Here is a 23,099-nt window from a genome sequence, read left to right as displayed (position 1 = left end):
TTGATTATTTGTTTTGAACTACATGGTATGATGAGCCTGAATCAGTACTGTGACAATCCAAGCTCAATATTAACAAGCATTGGCAAAGCCAACAGGTCTCGCCTTTGGGACCTATTATCCTTGTCAATGGTTTTTAGTAAAGCAATAAAGGATGCCCCATGCTGTGCAGGATGGCTAAGGAGGAGAGGGGAAAAAAAGCCTATGATGTTTGGTTAAACAGGGAACCTGCAATCTTCTAGTTTTACTTTGTACAAACCATCCTCTAAATAGTTATCATTGGTCTCTCCTTTTTGCCTCTAATATTAATGGTTTGTTTTAACTTTGTGAACAAGGGTACAGCTATGGCGGCAGGGTGGCAAGCAGAACCCAGAAGGAAGCTCAGCTTGTTTTGGACTCGAGGTCCCGAGACGACCCTCAGTTGAGACCGAGCCTGGCATCTGGCTCACACCTGGCTCGCCCATCTCTGCAGCAATGTACAGAGTTTGCTCTTACTTATAATATATAGATTATGAATACTAGGAAAGGATGGGTATGTGTGGCTGGGTGCATATTTTGTATGAGCCTGGCTGTCACCCAAACAATACCGTGCTGACCACTTTAGAAGCTTCATACCACCAACACAAGATGCTTGCTCTCATAAAGTAGCTGTTTGTTTATATTAGGCTCATTGAAAAAGTAGCTTTCGCAAAGCCGAGAGATCTCGGATTTAAAAGGCAAATTCGGATCTGTTGATTTTGCCAAAGAGTTCATGCATTGGGGCCTCCAAGCATAAGCGTTCATGCATTTCAATTCTTGCACACAAACGCCTCCACACACCGTTTATTTTGGAACGGTATGAAAGACATTCAAAGGTAACTTCCAGTGACGCACATATTTTACCATTCATGGCTGGACATGTGTTGTGACGCACCGGCACCATTATGACTTTTTATTTAACAATTTCAACATGGCTGACGGCCATTGAAGAAAGATGAAGCAAATCGAAAAACATAAGCGAGCAGCCTAGAGGCATTTTGCCGTTGTCGGCCTCTCAAAACAAACTATAATAAATAATTGGGGGTGGGCAGAGGAGAATCTGAGCATGATGTGTGGGGATTGGTTGCACCAGAGTTAGGAAACAAACTCACCAACCAGTGAAAAGACACTTTCAGTTATAGAGCTAGACCTATTGGTTTTGCCACCTAAAGGCCAGACGTGGCTCTTTGTGTGTGATGCTTGGAAGTTTGGGTGCTGCTCCGCACTCAGTCAGTGGAGTATTTTCAAAGTCGGTTTCATTTTCTGCATGGACTTTGATTTCCCTTCCCTATAGGTATGGGTCATAATTAAAGTCCGTGTACACCTCAAAAGCACTTCAGATAGAGGTCTGCGTCGGTTACACACCTTTCTATCCTGCGTTCTGATTTTCAGGGCCCGGGTAAATTATGTAAAGCGGGGCCCCTTCATGGGAAGATAATATCTTCCAGAAATTATTTAAAATGACTTGTTGGGAAAAAGAAGGCACAGCATTTGGCGCTATCTATAGTGTTAGCTTCTAAGCCATTAATAAACACGGCAGCAAGATCTATAAATAAATGTGGCAGGGTAAAAAGAAACGTGGGCCTGGGGAATAATGCCCTCCCCCCCACCCACTGCACACCCTCTTCTGACAGGTCTGTTGATTTTATATGTCAGTTAAACATATTGGATCAAAAGAAAAGTAATTGCATGATAGTTTTAAATTGAAGTTATGATAATGATACAGACATGCTTTGAAATCTCAATGGGGGCGGGTTTAGGGACTGCTGGAGTGGGGTTTTCTTTAAAAATTGTATACCCTCTCCATTTTGCAGGTTTAGATGAATAAGAATAATTAATTAATAGTAATTGTACTAATTGTTTGCTGTGTAAATTGACCAACATTACTAATATAAGAAATGCACGTGGGAATTGCATTGGCATGACCTAATTAATAACGTAAACTAATTTCGTATGCATATTAATAATAGACAATTAGAAATTGCATGATTATATGTTGCTTTCGTGATGTATTCGTGATTTGTGCATTATTAATGTGAATATATCCTGCATTAAGTGTTGCTTCTGCTAGATAAATACACACACATATGGGTATTAGTAAGGGGATAACATTTTATTAGTCATTTCCATGTATTAATTACATTTTTGTGTTTCTTTGCTTAAGTTGACCATTTGGTGGCCACAAAATGGCCGACATCCCTATTTGACGCACACGATTCCATTATGAAGGTTTCTGGGTGAAGTGCGCATGTGTCACCATCAGCTGCAGTGGCCTTTGGACGACCCTAACTCAACTGTGCCACCCAAGGACACACCATGAAAAGATACTATTCCGAGGAGAAAATAAGAACTATATCTAAAGACACATTATCCGTATGGGAAAGCTGTTGAACCATTTTAAACGGACCAATTAGATGCATTCAAAATATCATTCGTTACTTTGTGGAATGTAATTTTACTATAAAAATGGTAGAATAGAGAGGTTGATCTGGCGAGACCCTTCAGAAGATTTTCGATTTCCTGACGTTATGCTGACGGAGAGGACGGTGACACTGCAGGACAGCTGTTTCCTAAGACTCTGACAGTATGAACTGATGACCAAGATTTTGACTTAGAGGACGACCTATTAGCCAGAATAGGTAAATATGATGGTCTATTGCTTGATTAAACCAGAGACTCAATTTTGATTATTTAGATAAAAATTTAAGATTTATTACAAGAACTGCGTTGGGTCGTTATTATGAGAGAAATGTATTTATGTAAATAATGTTATAGATTTTGTTATCACTCCAACCTGCAGCTAGCTGATCCATGGCCTATTCATGGGAGGAGTACTAAAAGGTGAAGTCTAGGCCTTTATAGATAGGGATATATGAGTGCTTCCTTCCATTACAGCGAGTGGAACAATCGCCTCCTTGGAAACAGGTTATTAGAAGGATGAATGTTGGTGTTATGGGCCCCACCAGCGAATGTAGTGATTGTGTGTGATCTATGATCTGGGACGAAGGGAGGGATTTTGCATTCTGCGCTGCATCAGTTTTCTTGGTAGCAGAGATATGGTTAGCTTCTGTTTTGGTTTTAGTGATCATTGCTTGTAAATAGCTTATTGATTATTGATTGGTATTGATTTATGTACTAACACTATATGTTGAGTTATAATTTGTTAGCACGGCTTCTGGGATGTAGGAAGTCGGAAGTTTGTAAACAGTTCCGTAGCAGAGCAGAGGTAAGCGCTGCTCTCGGGAAAGACGGAATTGTTGTTGCCCTGTAGGTACACAGGGGAAACGTGTGACAAGTGAAGTTGCACGGCGCATTGTCTGCGTTCGATTCGGCAGCATTGTCGTGTGTTGCCATTAGAAATATTCTCTGTGTGAGAGAAGTGTGTATGATAGCGAAGGTTACCTGCGAAATTTTAGTCTTTAAGTACCAGGAAACCAATTGGCATACCGATAACGCTTATCACTGAAAAGGTAGCAGGTGTTCTCTGAGCTTGTTAGAAGGACAAAGCAGAGGGAAGCGCTGCTTTGTTAACGTGTGTCATCATTCTGTAGTAGAACAGACTGTTCGCTGTTCTCGAGAAAGACAGGATTCTGTGTGTATGAACTACATTTTCTTGTGTGAAAGAGTGTGAATGTAAAGGCATTCGGGTTGATTGCGAAACTCTAGGTTTATTTCTCAGGAGCATTGGGTCTCCAACTATGTGTCTTAAATGCTAGAGAAACAATTAGCTAGTGCTTGTTAGAAGGGTGAGGTAGAGGTATGTGCTACTTCATCAACGGAAGTAACGATTCCGTAGTAGGGCAGGGGTAAGCGCTGCTCTCGGGAAAGCTGGTATTATCGTGAGAAAGGTCTATTGCTATTCATTGGTTAGCGAAGCGGACAATGGAGATGTTTTAGTGTTGTTACTAATAGAATTGTAAAAAGTTGCAATAAGAGTTCACAGAGCGGACTTGTAAAGGAGGGGTAGACAGGAGCAGAGCTGCCGCAGCGGCTGCTGACGTCAGAACGACCGTGCTGGGATTGGACAGTGGGTCAGAAGTGTAAAACGCTCTGGATTGGTGCGTTAGTGTGAAGCAGCGCAAGGATTGGAGAAGTACAGGGTGACGTAAACGCTCCCCATTGGTGCGTTAGTGTAAGTCGCGCTGGGATTAGAGGACTGTGACAGTGACGTAGACGCTCTTGATTGGTGCATTAGCGTGAAGTCGCGCTGTGAGTGGACAGAATAGCGGTACAGTTGTAAAAGACTAGCGATACACAGAAACCAAGAAAATGTATTACCAGCCACCAGATAGGGAAAAGAAATCCTGGTTTGGTAAAGTTAAAAAGTGGTTCAAGAAAGATAAACAGGTGAAAACTAGGGAAGGACAGTTAATTCCTCCACCGAAAACTCCCGCAGCTTTAATGATTGCGAAATATGGATATCATACTTGTATTTGGGTAGATAATTGGGTAAAATATACCAAGGACGATGGAGTCCTGGCATTTCCAGAACATGGTTCCTTTAATTTGGCTGTTTTAAGGAATTTGCGCCAGAAGATGATGTATCTAGAACCAAGACCTAGACCGACGCAGTTTGAGGCATTGACAGAGTGGGAAGACGAAGTGCATGAGCGAGAGAAGCAAAGAAATGGTAGAAGTTACAGATATCTGTTTGGCAGGTCATATGGGCATGAAACGCATGATGATCGAATGAAAAGATGGAGGAATGCAAGTATGAAAGAGGGTATGTTTCCTGTAAGAGCGGTGGGAGAGAATGAAAGAAGAAAATGTGTAGAAAAAAGGAATAATGTGGAATCGAGGTTACGGAGCAAATGAATCAGATTATGATGTGTTGGATGATGTGTTTTATAAAAATCCACCACCGTTACGACCAGAACCAGAAATGTTGACACCAAATGCCCCAATGAGAGAAACACTACGAATTATCAAGACTGAGACTATGTCACCAGATTTAGGAAAAAGAAACTCCACTAGAGAGGTAGAAAAGAAATAGGTGAATAGAATAGATAGTGAAAATTCAGCGGAATTGGCCAAAACAACTCTAGAATTAACAGAGAAAATAAGAGAATTAACCAAGAATCTAGAAGCTGTAACAGTTCCAGTGACTATAGGTCCTGTAATGCCCATTTTTGAGAAGCAAAAGGATAGTGAACATTGCTTAGCGGTACCATACCGGAATAATAATTTGATTGAGAGTCCAGAACTGAGTCAAATTGAGAATCCATGGGGACCGATAATAAATATGTTTGAACCGAATGTTTCAAATAATCCCGTTATAAATAAGAATTATGCTGAAAGGAGTAGAACGACAGTAGAAACTTTGTTGGAACCCCAGAGAAATCCAGAACAGAGTAGCATAGAAAACCCGGTAGGACCTTCTGTGGAAGAACTGAGTGAATGGTTAAGAGGGTTACAGAGACAAGATAAAGAATCCCAGTCAATAGATGTGGCTAAATTACGGATGGTATTGGAAGAATTAATTGTAGGGACTATTCCCATAGAAAAATTGAAAATTTATCAGGATGAGGAGCTGTTATTCCTATGCAAAAGTGTGACATGGAGAGCGAAAAATTTGCATGAAAGACTAGGAGAAGTTGCGAATGAAATGGGTATAGATATTGATAAGGTAAAAGCCTTACAGAAACCCTATCGAGTTGATTTTACTGAAAAAGACATTGAAAATCTGAACACCACAGGACAGATAGGTCAGATTAAGGACAATTATTTTATTGAGAAAATGGGGAGACGTGGATAAATGGAGAAGTAAATGGTATAGAAAACGTAATGATGTCTCAGAAAGGACAGTTTCGACATTCCCTGTTAGAGAGAAAGAAAAGGTAGTGACTGAATATCCCATGAGGGAGATCCCAGGAGGAGGATATGTACACGTCCCATGGACAAGACAGGACATTTTGTCATTCACAAATGATTTCCCTCGACTACGCGAAAAGCCCGTCGAGTGGTACAGGCAGGTAGACAGATTTGTAAAATTGTCGAAAGTACTATGGATAGATTTGAATAGTCTATTTTATATAATAGTACCGGCAGATTTGTGGACAGAGTGCAAGCTGATGATCAACTGGCCAACTCAGGAGTATCCTAGGGATCCCAAGACAGGAGCTCCGGACCCTGAGGTAATGAAGAAGTACGAACAGGTTATGGTATTTTTGAAAAACAAAGTGCCCCCAAAAGAGACAGATTGGGTAAAAATTGATCGAACACATCAGGAAGGAAAAGAATCAGTACATGCATACTATGAGAGACTAATACAAGCCTTTAAGCAGTTTAGTGGAGATGAGAACCTGAGTGATATGGATTTGAGTCATTTCGTATACAGATTTGTATATGGTTTGCGCCCAGAAATTGGTGACATGATAAAGCAGCATACGGTTGATTGGCAGAAAAAGAAAATATATGAAGCATTGAGACATGCTAAATATTTCAGAGACGAAATTGAGGCCAAACAGCGAAAATTAAAAGAAAAGGCAATGTGGGCACAAGTAAAGGTAGCTGAAAGGCAGGAAGCTCAGTTGGTCGAACAATCAAATAACCCAGGAACTAGACCGAGATTTGGCCCAGGAAAGAGGAAAGGTAATATAGAAGAAGCTAAAAAGAAGTTCCCATGTCATAATTGCGGTAGGTTAGGGCATTGGAAATCCGAGTGTAAATACCCTCCAAGTACTAATAATGAAAATGCATCATTGAATCCGCAGGTGCAGAATGAGGTGAGTGGTCAACTGCAGCAACAGCAGCAGGTGGTTTCCTCACAGAATCAGGTGCCAAAACCACCTTTCCCGCAGAGCAGAAACACTCAGAAGTATAGTAATGAATTGGGATTCTACAATGAAGAAGAGGTAAATAAGCCTCTGCGCGCTCGCGCTGTTTCACAGTATTGGCTGCAGCGCGATGAGAGCGACTCAGAGGAAAGCTATTGACGGTGCCGAAAGGAGGAAGAAGAGTGCGTACTTGGCGCAACTCTAGAAGTAGACCAGACAGGACCATTTGTAGATGGGAAGGTTAATGATGAAAATATTACTTTCCTAGTGGACACTGGTGCTACTCGATCAACTGTTAGATCAGCTGATGTTAAGAATCTTCCTCTTTCGGATGAAACAATCCAAGTGGTTGGTGTGTCCAACAGACAGATAAAGACGTTTTTGACAGAACCAGTGAAAGTTAGTATAGGGAAATTCTTCAGAGATGCACCGCTTTGTGGTGTGCGACACCAGTCCAGTGAATTTATTAGGTAGGGACCTGTTGTGCAAAATGAATTGCACCATATTCTGTACTCCAGATGGAATAGCATTTGAAACACCAGATGAGGATGTGCTATATAAAATGACCATAGCTAACAGAGAAAACGAGGTTACTGAGACTTATGCAATATTCAACTCTGATGAACTGCCTAAAGAACTAAAGCAGTCAGTGAAGGCAGAAGTGTGGGATTTTACTGGAGAAGATGTAGGATTAATTAGAAACGTAGATCCAGTCAAAATAACTGTGAAGGAAGGAATAAGCTATCCAAATGTCCCTCAGTACAGATTGACACCGGAAATAATTGAAGGAGTAACTCCAATAATTGAGAAAATGATCAAGCAAGGAATTTTAAGAAAAATTAGGAGTAGTCCATGTAATTCACCGATAATGGGACTAAAAAAGCCTAATGGGAAATTCAGGATAGTGCAAGATTTGAGAAAGGTAAACAAAATTGTGGTATCATGCTGTCCTATTGTGCCAAACCCATCAGTAATTCTGTACCAGATTCCCCATGATGCGGAATGGTATACAGTAATTGATCTATGCCATGCTTTCTTTTCTATTCCATTACATCATGACAGTCAGCAAATTTTTGCATTTCGTTTTGGAGAGCGGATTTTGGCATGGTGCCGAATCCCACAGGGGTATACAGAGAGCCCCTCAATATTCAATCAATTGTTGAAGAAATCTTTGGAAAGTCTGCAAATGCCTGAAAGTTCAGTACTAGTACAATATATCGACGACCTTTTGGTGGCGTCGAAAACACGTGAAGCATGCGAGGTAGACACAATAGCACTACTGAATCATTTGGCGGACGGAGGATTGAAAGTGTCACCAGCAAAATTGCAGTATTGTAAGAAAGAAGTACAGTATTTGGGAAATAAAAATGAGAAAGGTCTGAGAAAAATAACGATAGACAGAATCAGAATTATAAAAGGAATGAGAGCCCCATGACCCAAAGAGAGGTGAGAATGTTTCTGGGAATGGCGGGGTACTGCCGTCAGTGGATTAGCAATTTCTCCCTGATTGCAAAACCTTTGGTACGATTAACAAGGAGTGATGTAAAAGATCCCCTTGAATTGAACAAGGAAGAATTGACATCATTTAAACGATTGAAAGAGGGTTTGTGTGAAGCACCAGCACTGGGCATGCCTGACTATGAGAAAGAGTTTGAGTTGTATTGCAGTGAGAGAAATGGATGTGCACTCTCTGTGTTGATCCAGAAGCATGGAAGGTTGAGGAGACCAATTGCATATTTCTCATCAATGCTTGACCCAGTGGCTGCAGCTTTACCTGGGTGTCTGAAAGCAGTGGCTGCAACATGTCGAAGTTTGGAGCAGAGTGAAGATATTGGGATGGGATATCCGTTGAAAGTGTTTGTACCTCATGATGTGGCGATTCTTTTGACAAGGAGTCGTACTCAGTATATGACACATAGTCGGCTGACTAAGTATGAGAAGGTCATATTAGGTGCAACAAATGTGAGCCTTGCGAGATGTGTGAATGTGAATCCTGCAACTTTGTTACCTGATGCTGAGAATGTGGAAGTGAGAGGTAAAGCAGATCATGATTGTTTGGATGTGCTTGAGTATTGCACAAAGCCACGACCAGATATAAAAGATGTACCTTTGCCAGAGAGTGATTTTGTGTTGTTTGTTGATGGGTCATGTTTGAGAACAGATGAAGGAGTACTAAGCGCAGCATATGCAGTATGCACGTTGCAGCAGTGATGGAAGCATCTTATTTGAAAGGAGTGAGGTCAGCCCAAGTAGCTGAGCTTGTTGCTTTGACCAAAGCATGCAAAATTGGGAAAAGTGTGAGAGTGACTGTGATAACTGACAGCCAGTATGGCTTCGGGGTTGTCCATGATTTCGGCCAGCTTTGGCTACAAAGAGGTTTCCTGACCTCAAGTGGAACCCCTATTAAGAATGCTGAAGTGGTTGGAAAATTGATTGAGGCGATACAGCTGCCTAAACAATTGGCTGTGGTGAAATGTGCTGCCCATAGTCAAGGTAGTGATTACATCACTACTGGAAACAGGTATGCGAATGATATGGCGCAGTATTGTACACGGAACCAGAATTCGGTCAATCGAGCCAAGGAGAGAGAAATGTCTTCTTGCTCAGCAATGTTTACTAACACTGTGGGAACTTGGGAAGAATTGAGACAATTGTAGGAAGAGTCAGGAGATGAGGAAATGAAACAGTGGATAAAAGCAGGGTGTGCACCAAGAGAAAAGGACCGTGTGTGGGTCTATCGAGATGGAAGACCAGTGATGCCTGATAGCATGATGTCTACCATGGCACGGATGTATCATGGCCAGGGACACATAGGGAGAGACGCCATGATTAGGTCTTTTAAGCAGACCTGGTACAATCCAAAATTCAGACTTGTAGCAGAAAGCCTATGTCAGAGATGCCTAATATGTCAGCAATACAATCCTGGGAGAAAGACAGTGGTGAGTCTAGGAACCATAGGCCGAGAGGGTGGACCTTTTACCAGAATGCAGGTTGATTTCATTGAAATGCCTCCATGTAACAGACTGAGGTATGTTCTGGTTGTAGTTTGCCTATTCTCCAGGTGGATGGAAGCATTTCCAACAAGAAGAAATGATGGGATGACAGTGGCAAAGCTACTTTTGAGAGAATTCATCCCCAGGTTTGGGTTCCCAGTGACTCTTGAATCAGACAGAGGAGGACATTTTCATAACGAGATTGTAAAATTGATTTGTGAAGCATTGAATGTACAACAGAAACTACATTGTGCCTACCGACCAGAGGCTTCTGGTGTGGTTGAGCAGATGAATGGTACAATCAAAAACAGAATTGGGAAAATGTGTTTAGCCACTGGTATGAAATGGCCTGATGTCTTGCCTCTAGTTTTAATGACAATTCGAGCAATACCAGACAGAACAACAGGGTTAAGTCCTCATGAAATAGTCATGGGACGAGCGATGAGGCATGTGTACATTCCAGTCAACAAGCTGATGACAATAACTGATGACATGGTGTTGGAATACTGTAAAGGCCTGGCTGACGCAGTTCATTCTGTGTTTCATCAGGTTGGAGCGGATGCCACCACTCTTGAAAGGAAGCCAGCCCATGATCTGAGCCCAGGAGACTGGGTTAGGATAAAAGTCCACAGAAGAAGAAATTGTTTAGTTCCAAGGTGGGGAAAACCAAGACAAGTCATTCTGACCACAACAACAGCTGTGAAGTGTGCTGGAGTGAAAAACTGGATCCATGCCAGCCATACTTTGAGGATACCAAATCCAGTTGACAGCAAAGGAAAAGAGTACTATGACGAATCAGAGTCAAGTACTGAATCAGATAACGAAGAGCCAAAAACACAAGAAAATCCTGAAAGGGGGGAAAAAGTACTTGATCAAATATTAGTCCCCAGAAGTATCTCTCTGAGAAGACGATTTCAGATTTCTGATATCAGTTCAGATTCTGAAGACGAACAAGGGAGACAAGGTCCCAGAAAAGAACACAGAAAGAAAAAAGGAAAAGACAACGAAGAAGCAGTAAATGAAATTTGAGAGAAGGAAGTTTCAGATGAAAGACCAAGAGAAATTCCACCCGAAATAATAGATCAAAGTGAAACAGGGACAGGTACAGAGAGAGGGGGACAGATTGCGGAAGACCCCCGAGGAGGTGTAGGGAACTGCAACATCCAGCTAGGTGAAGGGGCAAGTAACCAGCAGGAAGATTGCGTGTCGGAGACCAGAGGAGGGACAGAAGTAGGGAAAACAGTGGTGGAAAAAAAAGTTGTTGAAAAGAAAAAGCAAGTTGAGACAGAATCTGAAGAGAGTGATAATGAGATACCAGAAGGACGAGTTCTAAGAAAAAGAGCTTGGAGAGAGGAAAAGAATAATAAAGAAAGTAAACAGAAAAGAGTCAAAAAGGACGAAGTGTGGCCAAACAAAATAAAAAGATTGAGATATCGGCTGACACGAGTGAAATCACCAAGGGCAGATCAGGTGAATGAAGTGACAAGCCAAGAAAAATCAAAAGAAGAAGAGACTAATCAAGATAAGGAAGAGGGAAAAAGAACAAGGAAACCTAACCAGAAGTATAAGTCACCGGAATGGACGTACGTGGCACTGCCTGAAAAGGAGGAATAGTCAAGGAAATCCAGAGGAGGCTGTACTGAAAGTGGTTGAAGAGGAAGAAGAAGCAGGAATCCTGAAAGTTATCTTATCCGACATCGGAGAAGAAGAAACGGAAGATCAGGAAATTCTGTATTTGGATGAACAGAAAGAAGTGAAAAATGATGAAATGCCAAACTGAGAAAACATAGAAAACTACTGATGAAGAAATAACAATTGAATCAAACAATAGATACTGGTAGAACTAAGTAGGGTCTTGGAGGCCTAAGATTAGAGAACTAGTTGCGAAATAAAAGAGGCTAAGTCAAAAGACACAGTCCAAATTAACAAAGATGGCTAACATAGATAGTAGCAAAAGTAGATGTACATTCATGAAGAGATGGTGTAAAATGTGTTGTTGTTGTACAGGATTATTAATGCTTCTATGGAGCATACTTGCTCTTTTGATTTCTTTTAAGGTCACTATAGATACATTAGAAGGACACACTGAGAACATTACTAACATTAAGAAGATTAAAAAAGTAGTTCCAACTAGAATAGATAATAATTATTTACATAAAGATAAGTCTATTAATGATTTTTCAAATAATGTGTTTTCAAAGTTATTGTATGAATATGTAAAGACCATGGACGTAAGGGACTGCTACGTATGCATGCAGTTACCTGCATCTGTGTCAGAGGGAGTGACTTATCATCACCTTCCAGCAACGTATGGAATTGCATGTATTGTGATAGCAAGCTTATTTTATGAGACAGGTAAATTAGAATATTATTTTTCAGATGTAGATAACATTTTTGCGCAAGTACCTGCTAATAACAAACTAAACAAAGTAAGACCTGCTAAGGTATTAGGTGAATTTTTCTTAGTAACTAAGGAGCTAACATTAGAGTATATATTTAAAAATAATTTGACATGCAGTTTGAAGAATGAAGAAAGGACATTCCTAGACATGGTCGAGGAAAGGAGATTGAAAATGAAAAGAAAGGCATCTGAAGGAAAAGGGGAGAAAACAGTCTGGGATGTAGAAATGGAAAAACATATGAAGGGAGAGTCTAATCCAACTTTGGCTCTAGATTGGCCTCAGAAAGGGAAACTGTGTATAAGAAGAAATCAAACGGCGTGCGATGATCATTATGTAGGGAATAGTGAGTGCCATGATACATACCGAATCATAGGTGGATGGGGATTTAAAGGTGGAAGAGATCCAGTTTTTCCTGGACTTTATTTTATCTGTGGGAATAAGGCATATTATCGCTTGCCAGACCATTGGTATGGCACATGTTACGTAGGCCTAGTTTTTCCAAAAATCTTTCACATGGACAGAGGTAAAGATGGTGTACATAGGTTAGGTAATCATTTAGTACGTAGTAAAAGAGAATCTTGGGCAGAAATTGTAGGTGACATTTTTGGAGCATTGATACCAGCAGTGGGAATATCTCTGAATGCGAACAATATTAGAAGATTATCAACAGTAGTGGATCGCTTGTCAACAAGCACCACTGGAGGATTTTTATTGGTTAATACTGAAATGGTTGCCATGCGTGCTATGGTAATGCAAAATCGACTTGCCCTTGATATCTTTTTGGCAAAAGAGGGTGGAGTCTGTGGAATGCTGAAAGTTCAACATTGTTGCACTTACATTCCAGACGAAAGCAAAGATCTGAAAGTGTACATTAAAAATATTACTGAATTGCATGACGAAATTGTACCACTGGAGGTTGAAGGTGTTTGGGAAAAGATTGGGAAGAAAATTGCTGCTATTAAAAATTTCTTAGTGAAAATAGGTAGTACATTTATAGGTAAAATATTATTCCCATTAACTTGTGTGATTTTCGTGTTATTAATATTAACCCCTTCGCTGCTGCGGACATTCCGCTGCAGCGCTGGGGGGGCAGGGGGGCAGCGCGGTGGGCCTGTGCTCATGACGGAGCCGCTCCGTCATGAGCCACAGTTGAGCTGTGCTCATGACGGAACGGTTCCGTCATGACTCCGCCCATTTGCGTTGTCCCCCCGCACAGGCGGGGAAACAGCGCCGCGCAGGCGGAGCGGCCGCCAACAGGATTGTCATGACGGAACCGTTCCGTCATGAGCACACGCCAACCGTGGCTCATGACGGAACGGTTCCGTCATGAGCAGGGAAGGGGTTAAGGTTAGGATGTATGTGTTGTAAAAACAAGAAAACAAAGAATAAAATAGAAAGAGAAAAACTAAAAAGATCCAGAAGGAGACTTAACAGAGATAACTTTAGAAGAATGGAAAGAAAGTTTGTATAAAAAGGCAAAAGGACATGAAGAAGAAACTGAATTATAATTAAGAGCAAGAATACATATCAATTTTCCGTAAAAGGGTGAATAAATTTAGTGTTGTGGTGGTGATAAAATCACCAAAGGGGGGATTGCTGGAGTGGGGTTTTCTTTAAAAATTGTATACCCTCTCCATTTTGCATGTTTAGATGAATAAGAATAATTAATTAATAGTAATTGTACTAATTGTTTGCTGTGTGAATTGACCAACATTACTAATGTAAGAAATACACGTAGGAATTGCATTTGCATGGCCTAATTAATAACGTAAACTAATTTCGTATGCATATTAATAATAGACAATTAGAAATTGCATGATTATATGTTGCTTTCGTGATGTATTCGTGATTTGTGCATTATTAATGTGAATATAACCTGCATTAAGTGTTGCTTCTGCTAGATAAATACACACACATATGGGTATTAGTAAGGGGATAACATTTTATTAGTCATTTCCATGTATTAATTACATTTGTGTGTTTCTTTGCTTAAGTTGACCATTTGGTGGCCACAAAATGGCCGACATCCCTATTTGACGAGCACGATTCCATTATGAAGGTTTCTGAGTGAAGTGCGCATGCGTCACCATCAGCTGCAGTGGCCTTTGGACGACCCTAACTCAACTGTGCCACCCAAGGACACACCGGGCTACCAGCCAGCTGCTCTGAAAGAAACAATGAAAAGATACTATTCCGAGGAGAAAATAAGAACTATATCTAAAGACACATTATCCGTTTGGGAAAGCTGTTGAACCATTTTAAACGGACCAATTAGATGCATTCAAAATATCATTTGTTACTTTGTGGAATGTAATTTTACTATGAAAATGGTAGAATAGAGAGGTTGATATGGCGAGACCCTTCAGGAGATTTTCGATTTCCTGACGTTATGCTGACGGAGAGGACGGTGACACTGCAGGACAGCTGTTTCCTAAGACTCTGACAGTATGAACTGATGACCGAGATTTTGACTTAGAGGACGACCTTTTAGCCAGAATAGGTAAATATGATGGTCTATTGCTTGATTAAACCAGAGACTCAATTTTGATTATTTAGATAAAAATTTAAGATTTATTACAAGAACTGTGTTGGGTCGTTATTATGAGAAAAATGTATTTATGTAAATAATGTTATAGATTTTGTTATCACTTCAACCTGCAGCTAGCTGATCCATGGCCTATTCATGGGAGGAGTACTAAAAGGTGAAGTTTAGGCCTTTATAGATAGGTATATATGAGTACTTCCTTCCATTACAGCGAGTGGAACAATCGCCTCCTTGGAAACAGGTTATTAGAAGGATGAATGTTGGTGTTATGGGCCCCACCAGCGAATGTAGTGATTGTGTGTGATCTATGATCTGTGACGAAGGAAGGGATTTTGCATTCCGCGCTGCATCAGGACCACCCTCCATCCACACTTAACTGCAAAAGACTGTTACATGTACAGGCGCGGAAGCCTTTGGAGCAGAGTACTTAGCTGTCACCTCGTTTTATTTATAAAAAGTTGACCTGATCCATTTTAAATCTCTGCACAGGCTATACAACATGCATAGATGTGAGAGAGTGAGCCAGAGCTGCTATGTGTGGGGGGATTCCATAAAGACACAAAGAGTGCATGTAAGAGGGACGAAATCTGATGGAGCATCTAAGAGAGGGAGTGTGCGTGTATAGGACATACAGAGCGATTGGTTTATACAAGCATGTAACCAGCTCCTCCATAAGACGGACGCATAACTGACTAGTTTATAGCTGAGGCGTGCTTTATGACAACTGAGGTCCATTTCACTGAGCGCATCTGCTATCTGGGAAGATGTCCCAGAAGTTGAGGCCAGATCCCTCCTCTTCTCATAGAGTAAGATAGTGCATTGGCATCTTCTGAGCTCTCATTTAACAACCTTTTCCACTTCATAAATACAAACACAGTGGTGTAATTCCACATAGCACCCCTTGGCAGCAGCAGCAGCAGAGGGACTGGGGAGATGCGTGTGACTCAGAGTTAAATAAGAGTGGTGCAGCTAAATTCACAGACAACCAGGCTAAACAATGCTCCAGGGGAGGGACAAACACAAGGCAATCTGTTCAATAAAAAGCAAGTAAATAAGAATGACAGTAATGCTAACCAATAGTAAGCAATGGGCAGGCTTTAAGCCCACTGTAAGAGCTGGTAAATTGACAATAAGTCTTTTTCTACCAGACAGCTTTGCTGTCTGCTGGGCTTGGCCTAAACATCTGGTCTCCCTTACTCTCATTGAAGTGATTCTTCCTAGTTGTAGACAATGCTTAGAAAATTATTTCTTCAAGTCATATTTATTTAAATGAAATATCATTATTTTCTGTCATATATAGCATTATTCTCTGTAACAATTTGATCCATTTTCGATCTTTTTGACTCATACAGTGAGAAGTTGATCAAAACATGTAATGGACACATGTTTCACCCAATGGCTTCAGAGCACTGAGAGGTTTCTCAAGACTTATGTAAAATATAATATTCTCATGTGTAAAATAAATATATTTTATTACTTTTTCATTGCCATTCTGCGAGACATTAAACAGTGTGATGATTGGCATTTCCTGTGCATGACAAAATAATCCAGAGTAAAATAAAGATTGTGCAAAATAAAAAGCAAATTCCAAAACATAATCCCATATACACCCTGATGCTATTGTGACACAATTGGTGGCAATGATAAAATCTTTTTAATCTCATATGTCTAACAAGCAAATGCTATTACACCAAAAACATCAGAAATCTTTGCACAGTCCATGTGTTGAGGTTGGTGAACTTGATTGTATCCACCAGTGAAAAGGGTGGGTGGGTGGGTGTGTGGGTGTCCGTGTGTGCACGTCCCCTGACAGACATAGTCATGCTGGTCCCATATAGCTCTAGTCTATCATTAAAATGCCTCCACCTCAAGATGGTTTTATATTTGGGCCCTTATTATGAGCGGCTCGGTTAGTTGCGATGTGTGTAAGCACCACAATATGCAAGTTGGTCCCCAAAACCTCATAATTGGGTTTTATATACGGAAACCAGTAAAGTTCGACTTAGCAGGGGTATATTGTATCAGATGTAATAAATATTGCGCCAATTATGGGCTACATTTAAACACTCCTTAGACTCATAGGGGCAGATTTACAAGCCCCTTGCGCCTCTTTTACGCTGACGTCGCGTCACTTTTCTGACGCAGCAGCGGGGCAAAACCAGCGCCATGCTGCGGGGTATTTACAGCGTGACGCATCTGGGAGATACATCACGTTGTAAAGCCCTGCGCCAGAAGTAGGCGTTGCTGTGCAGGGGGGGCGTTCCGTCGCCGGAACGCCTCCTAAAAGTGGCTGAAATCTACAAGTGAAATCTACAAGATTTCACTCAGTCACTTTTGAGCCCATGCTGCGTCAAAACTCCAGCAATCCGCTGCATTTGCGGCACAGATGCGTCACGCATTTGTCCGTTTTTGCCCCATGGTGCGCCGCATTGTAAATGCGGCGCATCCATGGTGGCGGAGCCGTGACGCACAATAACTGGCGCATCCCTGCTGATATGCAGGGATGCGCCAGTAATTGTAAATCTGCCCCAAAGTTCTAAAACAAAATTGTCCATTTCATCTAATCGCCATTAAATTGTGGAAGAAATCTAATACTACAAACTCCGCTAGTTTGTGAGTGAGGTGATGAATTCTACAGTGCTTTCTGTCCCACACTTTTTGACAGATATGTTTTGGCAGTACTGAAAGCTTGAACAAGAACTGGGAACAGCCATCAGTGATGGCAACAGGAACAAAATGTGAAGAGCAAAATATTCTGCAGAAGTGCATTTAGAGACTCGTCATTCTGAAACGGAGGTCAGCTGCACTTAACTGTGCACTGCGCTCTGAATGCCGGAGTGCGTGCTGATGTCATGTGCATTACACATGCAATGTCAATGCTGTCATGCGATGTTTGCTCCACCATCCCAGTCTTAAAGTCGCAAAGTAAGCCTTAACCCCTTCAGTGCCCATGACGAGCTGGACTCGTCATGGGCCACGGTGGCGCTGTGCCCATGACGAGTCCAGCTCGTCATAGACCCCGCCCGCTAATTCAACGGCCGGCAAAGGGCGGGGAAAGGGGCGGGCACTGAAGGGGTTAATGTGACTGCCCAACTCGTGAAACAAGCTAGTTATTTAAATAAATGCCTCCTGCTGCCAAAAAGAAGAAAGGCAAGCGGCTGCTTTCAAACTAAAACAAGGATGGAAAGTGATGGGAGAGAGGCTGGGGAGGGGGTGGAGCTAACGGGGTGGAAGTTTAGCTGTGGTAGCAAAGCATGCATCCTGCCAGAGCAGCCACCCTGCGCGCGTGCCAATACTCTATGGGAGTGAACTTTTCAGAAGAGGTGGGACGTGCACCCATCTTTAGCAATGTGCAGGCTGCGATTCTTAAAAGACACATGCAAAAGCCAATCAAATGCGTTGGAGGAGTCAGCCAAGCGCTGTACAGGCTCGACCTAATAAGGTACCGAATTGAAAAATATATGCTATAGCCTGATTTGGAGAGTTGGAAATTATTATGCAGCTTGTATGTAGGAGCAAGGAGATGGAGGTGTCCATGTGTTCATGTGTTTCAGCATTTACCACCAGGAGCCGGTTATGCTCCATTCACAGCTAAGAGGTCAGGACGGTACAAGAAGTGGGCTATGGCACAATGAATACTCAGCTACAAATCACGACCTACATAGCCATGATTGGCTTGTGAGAGCAACGTTTGACCACAGTTCCAGGACTGATTTCAGGCTAAATTTCCAGAGTGGAACTTTTAAGAGGCGGGGGAGGCAGTACCAAAGTTGGATAAATTAGCTTCAAGCGACTTCAAGACCCTTCACTCCACCTGGGACCGTCCATTACTGGACACCAACAAATGTGTTCCACGTCTGCACCAGCCATCCTGCTTAAATGGTGTTTTCCTTTGTAAGAAGGACAAACTAACAAAGTGCTTGTAGGAAGCCTTCAGCACTGCATACATTTAAAATGGATCCGGGCATTATGAAAAGAGCCACAACATTCTTCAAGGCTATACAATGCTACAGAATTATTCGACTTGTGATTCACCTGCACATTTCTTTGCCCACGTGTGCACTCAAACCTTGCAGTGTGCTCTTCCTCATCTTGTTTCCCATATAGATGAGCCCAAGCCACCCCAAAAGTGGCCCCTAAAGCTATGTTAATGGCTCATAAGATTTGCTCTGGTGCTACAGGTTGTACATATTTGTGGTGGGCAGTGTTCCCTCACTACAAACGCCACAAACGTTATCGCTTGCATGCATTTGTGAAGTTGAGGGGGCCCCCCTTCAAGGTACATAGAGGGGCCCCCACTCCGTATTTACTATGGAGCTCTCATGACAGAGTATGGTGCTGAGGGGCCCCCTGCAGCTCAGGGCCCCCCGCGCTGTGGGGGCTGCGGGGGCCTGTGTTACGCCCCTGTTTAATAGAACACTACTCTGCAGAACACAAAATGTCTTTTTTTCTCAAAAATTGGCTGAAGACTTTATTGGTGTGCGACTCTTGATAACAATGGCACGGCCATCATGCAATGGGTCACTGCAAACTTTCATGCTAGCAATATTGTATGAAGTTTAGTGGAGCTTGGCCTGTGTTTGTAGCTGCACAATTTCCCGTTAAATCTGTAGCCAGGGATTACTGTCGTTGGTTCTGCCACAGGGCCAGATGACTAAAGAATTGTTAAATGTGCCTATAATAACTTTATCTGGAATGGACATTATATATGTACAATTCATGTCTTTCCCTACAACAACTGCATTTCTCAAATGCATTTTGAAAAGGTTTAGGGTAATCCGTCATGAGCAGACACTGTTTACGGAGATACAGCATATCGCCGGGGATTCTTTTATGAATTACACCAAACTTATTGTCAGTGTTTTTGTATTTATGGTTACAATACTCGGGCCACTCTATATTCTGTCAACACTGAACTCGTCTACTCTTCGTTATGTGACTCCTCCAAAAAGAGTAGTGTTTTCTAACAAATAGTTTGCCTAGTCCACTGACTATGCAGAACAACTGCTCACAGAATGATGTTGAGGGCTTATAGTCCCTGCCACTGATTCAAATTCCTGGTGCATAATGTGCAAAGTTTGTACTACAATATTGTAACCAAAGTATTATCTGCTGTTGTTCCCTAAACATCTTTCACTTCCCATTGAAGGTAATAGTTGAAAAATTGCACCACAAAGATGATATCTTTGGAAACAATATTTAGGACAAATATTTCTATCATATGAAATTGTTGTTAATGATATTCTGACATCGAACCAATCTACAAACCACAAATCTATCTACAAGATTTCCAATATATCATAGAATTTGGAAACCACATTTTCAGCATTGTGAGCACTGTACTGTTCCCCATTGTATACTACTTCATAAAAGGTCTATAAACTTTTCAGAATACTGTTGTGCAACAGAATTTTTAAACAAGTTCAATTACTTAATTGCTCGATCAGGGTCTTCAGGAAGATTTTCTTGGATCCTAAAAGAGAAGGTGAGAAAAGTCTTCATTCACTTTTTTTCTTTGTTATTGATTGTTAAAACGTGACTTTGGAATATCAGTCAATTTTGATAGGGTGAAATATCCACCATCATTTTTTAAACTTAGTCTGCACCTAGGAAGCTAATGTTGGAGTTGGTGATATTTTCTTCAAGGTGTATCCTCATCTACCATATTCATTAGTATATGGATATATGCTAGAGGACAGGCGACTACTGAATATTGCCATCTTCCAATAAAACAGACTGTGTGTCACCTGCTATAACTTCTCAAGAAATTGTGACCTTATTTGGAACATTGTAATGAACTTGTCACAAATAAATGCAGTATTAGAGCACTAGGATGTCTCTGCGAATTACACCTTTCATAGGGTAACTGGGCTTACATTGTTGCAAAGTTATTCTGTGCCCTGGACATCCGCCAACCTTTTGTCTGACTGATGCTGGTGGTAACTGACTCTGACTGACTCTGGGCTCTGCCTAACCAGGCCCAGGGCCAGTGCTATGCTGAAAGAGACACATTAGAATACAGTTAAAAGACCTACATACACTAGGGTACACAAAGGTATGGTGGGGTACTCCTGTGATTGGCATGACCTACCCTATATGCCCATAGTATATAATAGGGCTGAGGGATTGAAACTACCTAGAAGTCCCTAGTACCCTGGGGCATGGCAGTTTAGAGGCCAGCAGCTCTTTTTACACTTGCATGTGTGCACTGCTGAAGCCTGAGGTCAGTTTAAAAGCAGCACTGGGTGCCAGGATTGCTTTTAAAAAGTAAATTGTGCCCAAACTCGACTTTGGTGTTCGGGGCTCTTAAAAATGGATAACCTACAATGTTTTGGCATATTAGGCACCCCCAGGGTCTCCCCTAGGTATCCCAGGGGTGGGGGGTCAGGTATTTAAAAGGTACACCCTTATACAATGAGTTTTTATATGCCTGGATAAAGTGTAATTTCACATTTCACTCCCCACATTGTGGTACAGTGCTACTCAAATTCGAGTTTGATGCTAGGAGCACTGTGGAGGGAGGATCTGCAATATTTCTCCAGATTCAGAACCCCTAAAGTCTCCCCTATTTACACATGGGGTGGGTTAATGTAGATATAAGACACGCACTTATAAAATATGGGTTTGTAAGTCCTGGTGCTGGAAAAATGGGCCAAGTCATTTTTCACATTGTAAATTCCCTGTTACATCGGTTAACATGGTAGGCAGTTATTAATTAATAACTATGTATAGGAGAGGGCTAGAAATGCCATTCAAGCACTTCCCAGAATGGTAATAGTAAATCCAACAATATCATATTGTTGAATGCCTCCTAAAGTGTACATACAAGAAGTTGTAAGACTTTCTTGTTTGTAAGTCCAACTTCAGCCTTCCAGTGGTCTGCCCTGATTGGTCTGAGTTAACTGGACTAGCCAGGCTGCCTTGTGGAGGTGATAAAGAGCCCCTGGTGTTGACCAGCTCAGCTGGGAGGACGGTGTGCTGTTCCATAAGAATGCCAGGCCAGGGGGAGGAGTCGTAAACCATGGTCTTCAAAGAGGCCAGTGTCATTTACAGCTCTGAACTTACCACCTCAGGCAGATGGTAGGATTAAGGAAGGTATGATCAGACACAGGGGGAGAGTCTAAGTAAATTAGCCATCCTAGGGGTGTGTTTAGCCAGCTCTTACATCCTTGCTGGAAAATCAGCCATTATAGATTTGGAAGATTTGATGCACTCTGGGACAAAATAATGCCACACTCTACAGGATGTGGTCATAACTTTGAGGAGTTACCCTGCTCCCATTGGTCAGAAGTGACCTCCTGCATGAGCCAGAGAACTTGGAATAAGTTTATGAGAGGGGCAGAGCCCTCCAGATCTGCTGTTTGAAATTTACTGAAGCAAGAAGTGCCCTGCTGAGACGTTTTCCTGTGCAAAGATTTGCAAGGCCTGACCTCTGAAAACTGCACATTCTGAAACTACAGCCCTATGGATTATTTTGCTGAAAAAGAAACTAAAGAGTGGAGTCCCTGAGAGCTACATGTTGAAAGAGCTCAACTGAAACATCACCACCAAAATCTACACCTTGGAGAACCATCAGTGGATTTGTAAGGGTTTTGTACCAGTGGATTGTGGGAACTGACGTCCTCAACTTTCAAGGACCATCTTGGAGCTTCCAGACCCTTGGAGTAAGTTTGAGAGACTATGGGACCCCTTGAGAAACTTCAAGAAGAAGTTCAAGAAGTTTGGAGAACTTTGGAGCAACTTAGAAAAAAAGCTCCATAGAGGGACTTACTTTAACTGGCCACCAGGCCGCCTGCGTTCAACCGTGATCCGGCCAAGGCAACCAGGTTCGTCCCTCTAAAAGCTCCATCGCCTCAACTTCTGTGGATTGACCGGGACTAGGAGAAATCTGAAGCCGGCGAACCCTACCGGATCCGGCTACATGAGGAGCATCGAGAGACCCCAAGAGAAAAAGCTCCAGAAAAGTTTTTAAGTCCGCTCGTAGAAAAGGTGACCGAGAGCAAAGCCACCTGCCTTCCATCGTGTGCTAACCTGGATTCCGGGGTTGCCCCAGTGAAGCAATCTTAAGAAATTTTCTAAGTCCGCTCCAGGGAAGTTGACCGGGACCTCATCACAGGTCAAGCCGGCGAACCCTTACCAGATCCAGACTGGCTAGGAGCTTTGACGACCCTCGGGAAGAAAAGCTCCAGAAAAGTTTCTAAGTGTGAAGGTAGAAACTGAGACCGGGACCTGCCGCAAGCTGTAGCCGCCCAGGGCTCCATCGCAGTCAGCCTGAAACTTTGACTTTGCCCCGGTCTATCTTGAGCAGGTATCTCACAGTATGGTGCTATAATCTTCTAAGTGCTATATTTTATTAAATCTTTGAAAA

General features: G+C 42.0%; 1 protein-coding gene across 2 annotated transcripts in view; it reads right to left on the bottom strand.

Moving 5' to 3' along the window:
- LOC146809241 (zinc finger protein RFP-like) overlaps nt 1-23,099 on the bottom strand; it is a 255,257-nt gene that overhangs the window by 125,321 nt on the left and 106,837 nt on the right. Inside the window, exon 7 of one of the 2 annotated variants that reach the window (XM_085616066.1) lies at nt 20,163-20,204. The exons of the other annotated variant lie outside the window; for it this stretch is intronic. Coding sequence (XP_085472192.1) covers nt 20,163-20,204 — 42 coding nt within the window. The remainder of the gene's footprint in view (nt 1-20,162; nt 20,205-23,099) is intronic. 2 annotated transcript variants of the gene reach the window in all.

Source organism: Triturus cristatus, chromosome 7, assembly GCF_964204655.1.
Source record: "Triturus cristatus chromosome 7, aTriCri1.1, whole genome shotgun sequence".
Classification (NCBI taxonomy): domain Eukaryota; kingdom Metazoa; phylum Chordata; class Amphibia; order Caudata; family Salamandridae; genus Triturus; species Triturus cristatus.
The sequence above is the reverse complement of the archived record's forward strand: the minus strand, read 5'-3'. Positions and strand labels throughout refer to the sequence as shown.